Raw genomic sequence first — 14,456 nt, 5'->3', positions numbered from 1 at the left:
GTATTTAAATGGTTATTCAATTTAAAGAAGTAAAAAAAAAAATAGGAAATATGTCATCAGTAGGTCTTTCTATTGGTCTTTAACTGCTCAAAGTGGTTGTAAAGGCTTAAAGTTTTTTTGCCTTCATGCATTGTGTGCATGAAGGAAAAAAGCTTTCAGCCCCCCTAATACTCACCTGAGCCCAATCTTGGTCCAGCGACGGACAAAAAAAAGTTTGAAAAATAAACAATATTTTTTACTATCTGCTATAAAATATATCCAATAAAAAATGTTTTTAAAAATCTAATTTCTTCACAAATTTAGGCCAAAATGTATTCTGCTACTATGTCATTAGTAAAAAAAATCCTAATAAGTGTATATAATTGGTTTGCGCGAAAGATATAGCATCTACAAATGATGGTGTGTATGCTGGAATTTTTTTTTTTTAATACTTGTGATGACAGTGATCAGCGACCTATAGCAGGGCTGTGATAGTACAGTGGGCAGTCAGACACTAACTGATACTTTTGTGGGAACTGACTGCCACTGACATCACCAGTGACACAAATACAGTGATCAGTGCTAATAAAATACACTGACATTGTACTGACACTGACTGGGAAGGGGGTTAACATTTATGGGCAATCAAAGGATTAACTGCATCTAACAAGTGTTAATGTGTTAACTAAGCAATATGCTGGGTTTTTATTCCCAGCTTTGAAGGAGACAAAAACCAGCACACCATCACTGTCAGTAGAGAGCTCTATGTTATTTACTAACACAGAGCTGTCTGCTGTCACTCGCTCCGCCGATCAGCAGGTCCCAGCCATAAATCATTGATCTGGAACCCAGTGATCGGCATGTGTTGGAGCCAGTGACAGCACAGTTGGGGTGGCGGGGACTCTCACGTGCGCCCCCTACCCGGAAGTCTGGAATCACATACATGTACGTGATCCACAGCAGTGGGTCCACACTGTACACGTAAATGTTCAGTGCACGATCCACAGGTGGTTAATAAAATTGATTTTGGTGGGAAGGACCAACAGGCTTCTACAAACGTCACATCACACTGCCTCCAATCTCCTTTCAAAAGGAGCTTTCGCATTATAGGAAAAAACACAACCCTGGCATTCCTTTAGATGTACATGCTACTCCCTGCTGGCAACTGGGTGCTGCAGACTTTAGCTGTGCAGTCTCCTGAAAACTTGTTTCATTACACTCCAGTAGAGTGCAGCCTGTATCACCCAGTGGCCAACAGGTAGGAGCATGCCAGGGGTGCGATCTTTCATACAATACTCAGGAACAGCAGTGCAGTGGCTGACCCCAGCCCTAAAAATCATGACCATACAGGATGAAGAGCAAAAATGATTAATGGCAGACAACGCTAATATACCTAGCTTGCATTGCTGCTGGCTTGTGTTTTTGGGAATGATAGCCCTGCTTTCCAGCCACCCTCATTCAAAACACAAGCTGGCAGCTACTACTGTAGTTGCCTGCTCCAAACTAGCTGGTGGCTTGTGTTGTGAATGGCAGCGGCTGAAGAGCAACACTGTCATTCAGAAAAAAATAAGTCAGCAGTTATCACATTTTCCCTACAGAAACTAGTGTATTAGCTTCATGATTGTGTTGCTTGAATTTTTTTGATTGTATTTACAACACAAGTCACCAACCACTATTGTAGATTGTGAGCTCAGTCTTTTACAATACAAAGGGAACAGGGGAAGCACAGGAGGGCTGCAGATGTACATAGGAGGGGGTGCCAGTGCAGGCTTTGTATCTGTATCAACCCCTCCTCTGAGCGCCATTCTGTGGTGAATGGAGAGGTGAGTTATTTGGACATGCATCTTAGCAACTCCTACAAAAATTTTATTGGGGACAGGTTCTATGTACCCTGGGTCCCCTGGGGTATTTAACAAGTGGTTAAAAGCCAAATGGTTTTTTACCTTAATGCATTACCCAGACAGTACTCAATTGTTTCTTCTGCAATAAAGTAAAAACCCTTTCACTAGTTGTTCCCCCTACCCCCCTCCCTAAGTAATTACTTTTATCAATTGAGAGCTGTGCCTTTAAAATTATTTTAGGTGAAAAAAACTGGAGACTTTAGCATCACTTTAATAACTCAAGATCATTTTAATAATTTGTTAATTTATATCTGTGGAGGGATATGAAAATACATTTGTTTAAGGTTTGTTTGTTATAGGAATGTAGGACCCTTGTGATATGATGGTTAATAAAATCTGGTGAATCGACCTTAATGAGGGGTCACAGAAGGGCATAGAGAACAACCAGAGACTATTATTGATCCTTCAGAATGTGGTTAAACTGTGGTGGAAAATATTGGTTGCTACTAATTACAACAGTTGGAAATTTACACTCCTTTTTGAACTGCACTTACTTGCACTTTTCAGTTTGTAGTATTCACTTTATTTGGGTTTCATTATTTATGTCTTATGTTTGTCTATTATACACTGAAGACTGCAACACAAGATAGTTACTTCTTCTTAATCACCATTTTAAGAGTAGAAGTTATTATACACAAGTAGTATAAAACAATATATATATATATAGTTATACAATTGTTATTTTGTTTGAGACACATTTATTATTTATTTAGTATTGCTTCATTGGTTTAGATTGCATTATTGTTAATTTATTTTTAATATTACCAGGCAATATACTGTATATTAGCATTGTGTATTATATAAAGAAATCTACTAGCAGTGACAGGCAGCCCAACAACAATATGGATCAGAAAGGATTGTTGATAATCATTCAGACTGAAAATGAGGACAGGCTCAAGTTAGAAGCTTCAAAGGGTTATATTTTGGATATACAAGTCTGCATGAAATTGAGAGATATCAGAACTTGTTGGAGTTCAGCTTTAAATTGGTTCTAAAGCTATGTTTTTTTTTCTTTAACTGCTTTCCCGCCACCCTATAGCAGATATACTGCTGCAGGGCAGCAGGGGTGCGCACAATCACGTATATATATATGTGAGTTTGCATTTCCGGGTAGGGGACGCGGCCTCAGCTGTCAATCACCGAGTCCCGGACGGTGATTACTCGCCTGCACCCAGTGATCACAGAGCATTACCGATGGAGGAAGAGAACTGTATGTGCTTCTGGCTCCTCCCCCTTGCCGAGTGCCTCCAGTGCAAGCTACTTACTCTGGATGGAGGTGTGGTGCTCCTGATCCGCCTCTGTGTGGCTCTGTTTCCCCCCCCCACCTGCACCCACCTCACTGGCTGTGATTGGCAGCAGCATGAACCAATTGCCCCTGCTGCTGTGTCTCAGACAATAAGAACCAATCCAATCCCAGGAGATCCACTGCTTTTGTGCACACTGCTGGATAGAGATGGGGCTCAGGTAAGTATTAGCTGAGCGGTGGGGGAAAAACACATTGAAGATTTTTTACCTTCATGTATAGAATGCATGACGGTGAAAAATCTTCAACCTGTACAACCACTTTAAGACAAGTGTAAGGCTGGATTTAAAGCCAGCTGTAAGAAGTTCAGCTTTAAGCAAGTGTTATTATAAAATGTTTTATTTTGCAATTTCTCCTGTTTAATATGACACTAAATTTAGGCTTTATTACACTGTGTAGTTATTTACAAATGAAATTAATATTTGTTTTTTATTATTATTGTTTGCATGACTGTTTTTTACTAATTTTGTATAAACAGTATAAAAAAAAATAGAGGAGGGAGAGGAAAGTATAAATTAAGCCCTTCCTGTCACCTACCTTAGGCCTTTTAAGTGGGTCTTGATGCCAGGAGGCAGGACGGGCTTTCTTGTCACGTTATCACTGTGATTGACTGTCACAGTGGTCAAATGACTGACACTGACCCGCTGGATTCTGATCATCTTTTATTTAAAAAAAAATCAAGACTTTTATTTAACGCCTGTCTGGCATTGTAATTGGCTCTGAGAGTGGCAGCTAACTGCAATATATAAATGTTTACTTACATTTTAGAAAGCACTGAACAAAACATTTTTTTAACAAGCCAGGACCATAGCTTTAAAAACAGCAGGTCCTGGAAGCTACACGTGTAGGTGTGAGCTCTGAAAGGAAGGACTTAAACCCATAGAAGGTACTGTACATCCCTGGTCATTTTATAGTTATTATGTCAATGAGAATAGGTTACCAAAACATTTGCCACAAAAAGAAGCAAATATTTGCTATTGGTTAATTCAACATTATTTAGTTTTCATAAGTAAGCCACACTATATTTGTTTATAATATCAGATTAAATGAATTAACAGTGCCTTATTTCTGTCTTTTCTTCAGAATTCATTTTACAATTTATTAAAGGCTGACAATAAATCAGAAAAGTTCTTCAAGGTTTTTAATGAAAGAATAAAAAGTGCTCAGCAAGAAATAAAATCCACTATGTCTGTAAACATGAATGATTTAGGGGCTGGAGATGCACAGGAATCTGCTTCGAACCTCCCCTCAAAAGGTAAGTTAAACAGAATAGCAATAATAATGATACAGTTCATTGCATTTTATTTCTATCTAAAGGGCTCAAATGGAACCCATCACAATAAAAGTAACTGCTATTTGCTGGCTTTTATTATTTATAAACTTCATATTCCTTATCTGTGTCCATCATCTTCTGGCTTTATTACTTACTAGTGAGTCATAGACCTGGAACAAGAATGCACCCATTGAAGTTGGTGAAGTCAGAACTCCCTATTTGCATTTTCTGCAAGTCTCAGCATACCAGTACTTTGTCAGTAATTCACTATTGATAAAATACTAAGGGTGACAGTACTGCAACTTTCAGACTTTAAAAGAAGTCAGCAGTGGCAGCTTCTGTATTTCTCTACTGACAGGTTCTCATTAATCTATTTAGTCAAGGCCTTCGGAATATCCTAGTTTCACCAGACATGTATTTATGTACTTCATGCTGTGCAAACTCCAGAGCCTGAAGATAATTTGCAATTAGATGAAAATAACAAATGGAATGAGATTTTATTATTAGATAGATTTTGTTCTGTGGATACAGGTCTTTCAGAATTACCTTTTGTGTTTTTGTACATCCATACATTATTAGCCTGTCAGGTTCACATTTGAGAAAGCTAAATAAAGGGTTTTGAATAAGTTGGACAAAGTACAGTCCAAGTCCACTTTATTGATTATGCCACTCTGCACCATAATATAAATGGAGCTTAGCAGTTTGATGATACTTGATGAAGTATATGTTATTAAAACTGTAGTGGTAAGAGGGTTATTCTCTCTAGCCAGACTACAAGAAATACATTTTGTCATGTTTTAAGGACACAATGCTCACTTTGGGGTGCTTGCTTCCTCAAAAGCTGTAACAGGAGTGCCCCACCATAAAGGGCATGAAGGAGGGGAGATTGGTGAAAGAAATGAAGTCGGCCCAGTTGTCTTAATCATGGAGCCCATTCTCAGATTTCTTCAGTTGCTGTGTGAAAACCACAACCCAGATCTGCAGGTAACTGTATATTATTGATTTTAGCATCAGTCACTGTAGACATATTAGCAGTAAAGTTTGAATTGAATCTCCATAATTAGATTACTTGAATTTATTGGCTTCTCTGTGTTTGCTTGCAGTTTTTTCTAAATACATTGCTTTGCTTTTAGACTTCTAATTTGTCTGATTTACAGATATTTATTGATGCAGATTCTTTTATGTTATGCGAATGGAATACAAAAAAGAGAGATAATTAAATCTTTGAAGATTTTTTTCAAAATAAAAAAAGTTAACAAAAGGCACAGGTGAAAATCCAATGGAAAAGAAAAGATCAAAAAACATATCTTTCTGGCAGCTTGTGTCCATTACCTTCCCTCTGTTCCAGCACTGCAGCCTCCATCAGTGTTTTCTGCATAAAACACAAAAGAGCGTTGGATGCCTGTGTCCCCTGCTGTACTCTGTGGTTTCCTCTAAAGTGTTTGAGTCACGGATGAGTCACAAAGTGACCTAGGGTTTTGAGGAGGAAACCATGACATGCAGCAGGGGACATATGTATTCAACACACTTTGAAGTTTTCAATGCCAAAAACACTGAGGGAGGTTGCAGTACTGGAACAGAGTTAGAAGACACAAATCACTGGAGTGGTCAGTTAAAATGTATTCTATGTTAACCTGACAGGATCCGTTGAAGAAAAAAAATCGGTGCTGTCTATATATCCCTGTTATGATGTAGGGTTACAAATTAATAGGTGTTTTAAGAATAACCAAGGGCTCCCATACACAGGAATCAGAATCAGAAGCAAGTCAAATGCAGTTTGCTTTCAGGTGCTTCTGAGTTACAAAGAAACTTAGAAAAGTGATGGCAAAAAAAGACCAAGTGGCTCATCGAGTCTGCCCCATTTCTTTGTACAGGTATTTGAATTTTTTTTAATCCACTTACTGTTGACTGACTCATTACCCCTACTGGAAGTCTGTTTCAAGCATCAACTACTCTTTTGGTAAGCTAGTTGTGAGCGTTCCTGCTAGTTTGAAATCATGCCCTCCTGTTGTTGATCCTAGCTCAGAAAGTTGCTTCAAACTGCTTAGAGTTGCTCTTACTTTTACATTGACTTGTTTAAGGAAGAAAAACCGCTCAGATGCAAAGCAAATCCTGTGTACATGAACCAAAAGGAAGCAACAACATGGATTTATAAGAAAATAACTTTGAGATAACACTGACACCTGCCATACATCTGCTACTAGGATGGTCAGGATTAAAAAATAACTGAAAAATGTTTACAATCTTCAATAATAAAAAATTTCGAATGATAAAAAATGTTTTGTGTTAGGCTGCTTTCACGTTTTTCTTCTGCTTTTGCTTTTAAAAGGGTTCTAGAGAGTGTCTCAAGACTGTCCATAATTTTAGAGGGTGCCTTGACATTGTCCATAATTTTAAAGGGTGTCTTGACTGAAAAAGGTTTGAGAAACACTGCACTAGAGCACACTGTAAAACCTATGGGAACAGTTTGCTAACAATTAGACATACAAACTAATACATGTTTAGCAGTTGTCTTTATACACAATTACAAAGAGCCCACACTCTAAATTTCTTTGGTACATTTTCATCATTCATTTGTCATTTGTGTTGTGGCATATGTGTAAAAGTGCTGGTAATGTAAATAATGTAGCCCTGTATTGAGCACAGGAACTTTTTTTTATTGCTCATCATTTCAAATCCTGGAGCAACTGGTTTATGCCTCCTTCATGCCAGTCTAAATAGCTTTCTTTGAGTATCTTTCATCATACAGATGTCATTTTATAGAGATGCTCCAAAAATGATACATTTTTTTTCTAGATGTTGAGACTGTATGCTTAATTTCATCTAATGAATAATACAAATTATTACAGCTCTGTGCATTTATTATTTAAACAGAATTACTTGCGGAATCAAAATAATAAGACCAATTATAACCTGGTATGTGAGACACTGCAGTTCTTGGATATTATGTGTGGGAGCACTACAGGAGGACTTGGCCTTTTGGGTCTCTACATCAATGAAAAAAATGTGGCTCTCATTATTCAGACTTTGGAAACCCTCACAGAATATTGCCAAGGACCATGTCACGAGAATCAGGTAAAGACTCCTTCAAGTATATCTAAAGGCAAAAAAAATTTTCTATATGTGGACAGAGTGGTAACAGGTTGGAACCACTGATGGGTGGTTTTCATTGCTGTCTGTGTCCTTAGGGAGCTTCATTTTCTTTAGTTGCCCTGATCACCGATGTTGGGGGTAATAAAAGTGAGAGTAAATACAACATTTTTTTTTTACAGAAACATTTATTAAAGTTCACCTTTTGACCAAAAATATTAAATGCACATTTTTTTTCCAGGTAAAAAAATGTGCATTTGTTATTTTTGGTTGCAGGAACCTGTACAGCATTGCACCAGCGATCAGCAGATCACTGGTGCCATGCAGGTGCCCTGCAGACCTGTCAGTATATCTGCTTGCCCATATGGGATATAGGGGCAAGCAGATATACTGACAGAAAGATTAAATGAACTATGTGGAGCGCCGTGGTAGTTCATTCAGAACTGCAAGTCGACAGCTGCTAAGGCTGTCAGGACTTGTAGTTCATTCATTCACAGAACACTGTGAATGAATGTCACGTCCGTGTGGGCAGAGTCTTTCTTGCACGGCCACACTGTTTTTAAAAAGTGACAGCTGGTACGGGGAACTTCTACCCATACTTCTGCCACAGAGAGAGGGGGCAGCGGCAGCAGCATTGGGAATATATTACATGTTATACCCTAGAAATGGGGGGAACGTGTTACATGTTCAACCCTAAAAATGGGTGGAACATGTAACATGTTCCAAAAGATGAACTTATCCTTTAAGGTTTGCCAGGCAAAACAAAGTTCACGATAGTACAATCTGGCATGTGGGTACATGATACAATAGCAAAGTTTCAAAAGTAAAGGGGGGGGGGTGTAGGGTTGCAGAAAAGAAGAAACATGAAGAGAATAGGGGCAAGAAACATTGCTGTTCACTCACCTTCCTCCACCTCCTGACCATAAGGGGTTGATTTACTAGGAATAAGGTGAAGCAATAGATGTTAGACATCAATCTTCACCTAACTGAAGACCTTGCCGTGGTGAATGGAAAAGCATCTTCACATAGGCAAATGACTTTTGGTCATACCACAGGAGATGGTCAGAGACAGCAGTCATACCACAGGGCATAGTCAGAGACTGCATACATAGTACAGAAATGGAATATATGCTATGGATGGAATATGTCAGCAATCTGAAGGCACCTTCATCCCCATATAGTAAAACTGTTCTTTCAGCAATGCTCAGGTTCTAAAAAGCAAACACAAATGTACTTCAGCTACTTATAAGCTGCTAAACAATAAAGCACACAAAAAAATTCTGACTCTCTGACTCTTACCCGTTCCATTCCAGCTCCACACTGGCTGCCTCTTCTAAGTCATATGTGGCGGGCTGGGGAAGGGAGCGGGTTACAGAATAGGGCCGAATGCTGACTGCCTGAGAGGTGGCGGGGGCCGGAGTTAGTCCCCACTTTAGGGCTTAGTATGTTAGTCAGGAGCAGGACAAAGCAGTGTTAGCAAAGCAAAGCCAAGTTACCGTAAGCTTTACCATGCAGGCTCCCTCTTTGCAACATGTCAAAAAAGTCCTCCACTCTTACCACCCATGACGCTGCAAACTGATAAAGCTCATCTTCCCGCTGATCATTCTTACAAGCCGCTGCGTGTGTTGACAGCTGTCTTCATTGCATACACCGCCATTTTTCTTTCTAAAACTTTACAGTCACCTCCTACTCAGCTTCGCACTGTGTGGGATGCTAGATATGTTCCGCTGAGCTTCCTGCTGTAACGTTAGTCTCCGTCCACACAAACCACCGGCAGCTGCTGAAGACCCCATGACAATTACTGGACCCAGGGCAGCTGCCCTGCATTAAAGACAGCCCTGCACCCCTCCTCAACACCTCGCTTGGGGCAGGTTGGTGCTGTGGTTAGCACTTCTACCTAGCAGCACTAGAGTTTCTGGTTCAAATCCCAACCATGGCACTAAATGCATGGAGTTTGCATGTTCTGCCTATGTGGGTTTCCTCCCACACGTCAAAGACATCCTGGTAGTTGTTTTAGCTCCTGTTCAAATTGTCCCCAGTATATGAATGTGAGTTCGGGACTTTAGATTGTAAGCTCCTTGAAAGCAGGGCCTAATGTGAATATACTATATAATATATATGTGTATGTAAATTGACAGAGCTATAAAAGTACCTGAACTAATTTTGTAGGGGGGGGGGGGGCTTGCTTTTCCACCCCTGTTTCCTTGCCTGCAGGACTGTATTCTCATAAAAAGGTGTGTTAGTGGTTTTGGGGGAAGCCACAATTTTTTTTTTTGGCCATGGGGTTCCCCTTCAAATCCATGACAGTAATATCTCTGTTATATGACAAATGATTATTGTCTAATTGACATTTTCTTATAATAGCTACTTATAATTATATATCTTAATTCTTGAATCATGGTACATTCTTCATAATGTTAAGGGCAGCATAGTGGTTAACACTTCTGTCTAGCAACACTAGGGTCCTCGCTTTAAATCCCAACCATGGCGACACATGCCTGGAGTTTGCATGTTCTTCCTGTGCCTGTTTCTAACCCACATTCCAAAGGTTAGTTGGCACTAGTATGTATGAATGTGAGCTCTTTGAGGGTAGGGAAGAGCTCATAGAGGTGTATAATTGCCTCTTCCCAAACCAAAACCTGTAATGGACATCAGAGTCCCGCATACTTTACAAGTATACACGTGGTGTAAAAAAGCCGTTTCTGGTGAATGCGATTGGTTGCATGCCTCCTCCCTGCTTTGCAGACGGCTCTTGCAAACATAGCCAGTTCCAGCAGCAGTAGCACCTCCTCCTTTTCAGCCATGATTGTGCCAATGACCACTTCTGCCTCACTTTTTGCAAATACACACACAATTAAAACCTGTTTGATGTTTTAAATTTTTAAATTTGGTAAGTGGCACCTGACTCCAGCTGCTGTGTGTTTAATTTTGGCCAAGGAACTGACATTTCTTGGTCTCTAGGTGCATGCGAATTTACTTCCGCAAATGTGATGATTCAATTCTGGTCCAGAGACCATTTGTGTATGATAATTAATTTTTATGTGCAATCATTGGCTCCCACACATGCAAATAGATTTCCTTTTGTATACAATACATTTATTATGAAAACTTTTTGACTTTATTTACAAATTGATTGGCGTTCCTCAGATTGCAACTGGTGAATTAAAAAATGTAAAGGCCCAGGTTGACTTGTTAAAGACTATACCTATCCACCAGCTGAGTTCAATGAAAACTAAAATTCAGCTTTGGAGCTGTTAAAGGTTTTTTGAAGGGCGAATATTTTTATTTATCACCTGCTAGGCAGAAGTGCTAACTATAAGGGCTCGTTCACACTTGACTGTTTTACCAACGCTTGCCAAACGCCACTATAGCATTTAGCAATCATTGGTCCAGCGCTTGCAGAACGTTTTTAACGCTCGGCAAATGCTCCGCAAATGCCGCATGCACGGTTTAGTGGCGGTTGCTAGGCGTTTGCCGAGCGTTAAAAACGCTCCGCAAACGCCTATAATGAAGTTTAAATGGTGTTGTCGCTCCGCAAACGCCCCGCAACCGCGTCGCAACCGCGCCGCAAGCGCCAGCCAGGCGTTTGCGGAGCGGCACCATAGACTAAAATAGGAGGCTTCAACGCCTCCTGACTCAACCAGAGGCGTCCGTTTTGCCGCGACGCAATGCTGACGCTCCCGTTAGAACAGCACCATGTGCTGCAATGTGCAGAATTGTCAGAGGCATTTGGGAAGCGGTAAAAACGCTTCCCAAACGCCTCTCTGCCGCCTGCACACAACGCTAGTGTGAACGTAGCCTTAAGCCACTGTGCTGTCATATTCCTGTAGACTTCAACTCTGTGGTGTGAACCAGCCCCAAGTCCCTGGGTATGCTCAGTGTAACAAGCAATATATTTCAACTGGAATACAAATGTGTCATAATACTATCCAAGAATCATAATAATCAAGAATCATAATATTATCCCCCCCAAAAAAAAATAAAAAATAAAAAAAAATCAGAGGGTGACACCACTATTCCAAAGTGAAACACACAAGAAAAAAAATCCATAAAGCATGGATTCACCTCCGCTCTGCCATGTACAGTAAGCCATGCGATTTATCCTTGTACTTATGTGAGTAGATGCACAATATTTATTACACTAAATCTGCGGGTTACACTATGGAATGTATGGAATGCCTGCTTATCCCTTACATGGCTTAATGTACATGGGGGAGTGGAGCTGCAAACAGCGAATCCCTGCCGATGTACCCTGGAGCTCCTGAGTGCCATTGAACAACCTGTTGCTGTCATATGCCATATGGTTCCAAGGCTGGTGATGGATGATTGCTGAACAACCTACTGTTATAAGACCACCTATAATTTAGGGCCTTATCATTTGGTAAGAAGTTGCAATTAGCGTTGGTGTGGAATGCACAAGGCTGCTTATTGACATTCACGAGTGAAAACATGACAAGATTTGCAATGATGGTGGAACCCTCCTACACATAACTACTTATTTTATTTGGAAATTTACATATAGGTGGTAGACTTCCATGCAGATCTGTGTTTACTGATTTATGAACTGATATTTTCTTTATTGGTGTGTCACTGTGGAATAGTGGTGTCACCCTCTTAATTTTTTCATTTTATGTGTATTTATGATGTTGGGACACATATCACATTTTTGGGAATAATAGTATGATCCTTTGTATTGGGATACTTATAACCAACACACATCGAATTTAGTAACACAGTGCAACATTTGTTTTCCTTTTCATTTTGGTTCAGCACTGGTATTATGTGAGGTTGGTGAAGACAGCTGTGGGAGTTTGGATTCAGATTTCTTGTTAGATGCTGAGCACCAAGTGCAGTGTTTCTACCATTTAGTTAATATATCTCAAAAGCCTAAGCCCCTGGGCATGTTCAATGCACATGGAAGTACATATATTAGTATATATACTGCAGAAAATATATTTTCCAAAAAAAAAAGAATAAAACACGGCACTACCATTATTTAAAAAACGAGAAAAAAAGAATATTGTATAAGAAGCAAAAAACACAGCCAAATAAAATGACAAAGGAAATGAAAAAGTTCTTAGAATATGTATGTTGGTGTTTCTGTGCATAGTAACAGTTCTATAGTTAGTATTGATGTATACCATTAAATATATATATATATATATATATATATATATATATATATACACACACTTTTAAAGCGGTTATTCTTTAAAATGTTCTGAGTCTGTAGTCTTCCGCCACATAAGCACAGTCGGAGGTGTGGGCAGTCTCTAACGTAGCAGGATATCACGTCTTGCATAAAATAGGACATAGGTAAGAAAAGCTTTAGTATATCTATCCACTTCCACATTCTCCATATAAATTTAGCAATACGAGTTTTGGATCTGTCTACAGTCAGATTGCAAACATCATTAATTGTGTCAACCACCAACTCCCAGTAAGGTTGGATAATAGGACAAGACCACACCATGTGTAGGAACGTGCCATTAGTGGTGGCATATCTCATACACATAAGTACAACATTTTGAGTTGGCAATAGAACAAGAATAAAGGGGACATCTTGTAATGGGGCCCTTGTTGCCATGACAACTGTTTAGGAGCCAATTTAGAAAGATATTCTCTCACTTCCTGTTGAGTCTAAAGGATAGGAAGTAAAGGGAAATCTCCATAGTAAGACACATACATTCATCAACCACTTTATTACATACACCTTGCTAGTGCCAAGAAAATATCCCCCACACCATTACACCACCACCACCAGCCTGAACCATTGATACAAGGCAGGATAGATCCATGCTTTCATGTTTTTTATATTTTTTTACAATTCTACCAACTGAATGTCATAGCAACCAATCTGCCCATTCTCCTCTGACCTCTGACATAAACAAGGCATTTTCATTTACACAACTGCCGCTCACTGGATATTTTCTGTTTTTTGTACCATTCTCTGTAAACCCTAGAGATGGTTGTGCGTGAAAATTCAAGTAGATCAGCAGTTTTTCAAATTTTCAGACCAGCCCGTCAGGCACCAACAACCATGCCATGTTCAAAGTCACTTAAATCCCCTTTCTTACCCATTCTGATGCTCGGTTTGAACAAGTCATTTTCACTACTTCTACATGCCTAAATGCATTGAGTTGTTGCCATGTGATTGGCTGATTAGCAATTTGTGTTACCAAGCAGTTGAACAGGTGTACCTAATAAAGTGGCCAGTGATTGTATGTAAAAAAAAAATCTGACTGAGATTTTGATCCTCCCTTACTCTATTCAGAAAAATGTTGAGTTTAGACATAATTTACTGCTTTCTTGTTTCTACCTAGGGTCTGTGCTTCCACTAGGCAAACTAGGCAGCCACCTAGGGTGCACTGCCACCTGGGGGCGCAGCACAGACCAGTACTCTGTCTGTGTGGGATGCCGCCATGTCATGAATGATCCTTTAGCTGAGGGGAGGGGTGGCAGAGGGGAGGATGAAAGAACAGAGGAGGTTTCTGGGGCCAGTGCAGCAGCTGAGGTGCCACACCTTCCAGTGTTCCTCTCAGACTCAGACCCTTACTGCAAGCCGACTGGTGGCTGCTGATCACTGGAGTTCCAGCCCATTCATCAGCAGAGGCAGAGCTTTGCCTGCGGAGGAAGGTAATGTCTGACTCCGATGTCTGATGTCTGTGTGAGTGTGACCTGGGCAGCCATCCATCACATTTGCAATGTGTCATTGAGTGATGACATCATCATGATCCCACAGCCTGCTCTTCTAGTGCCTGCTGGGTCTGCTGCTCTGTGTCAGTGTTGGTGGTGGTGTGTTGTGTCAGATCTGTCACTGTGTGGGATCAGTTCAGGTGTTCTCTGTTTGTGTGGGCCAGGCTGCCTTCTGTCACAGTGTTTTATCTCCCCCCATTGCCTGGGGAATTCC

At 40.1% G+C, this 14,456-nt stretch overlaps 1 protein-coding gene across 2 annotated transcripts in view; it reads left to right on the top strand.

Moving 5' to 3' along the window:
- Positions 1-14,456, top strand: part of ITPR3 (inositol 1,4,5-trisphosphate receptor type 3) — a 465,627-nt gene that overhangs the window by 323,185 nt on the left and 127,986 nt on the right. For both annotated transcript variants that reach the window (XM_089673590.1, XM_089673591.1), the window contains exons 40-42: positions 4,267-4,438; positions 5,298-5,440; positions 7,331-7,531. In XM_089673590.1, the coding sequence (XP_089529716.1) occupies positions 4,267-4,438; positions 5,298-5,440; positions 7,331-7,531 (516 nt within the window). The remainder of the gene's footprint in view (positions 1-4,266; positions 4,439-5,297; positions 5,441-7,330; positions 7,532-14,456) is intronic.

This window comes from Staurois parvus, unplaced genomic scaffold, assembly GCF_062004578.1.
Source record: "Staurois parvus isolate SC_StPar_1 unplaced genomic scaffold, SC_StPar_1.0 ptg000142l, whole genome shotgun sequence".
Lineage (NCBI taxonomy): Eukaryota > Metazoa > Chordata > Amphibia > Anura > Ranidae > Staurois > Staurois parvus.
Note: the sequence above shows the minus strand (reverse complement) of the source record. Positions and strands in the feature narration are given on the sequence as shown.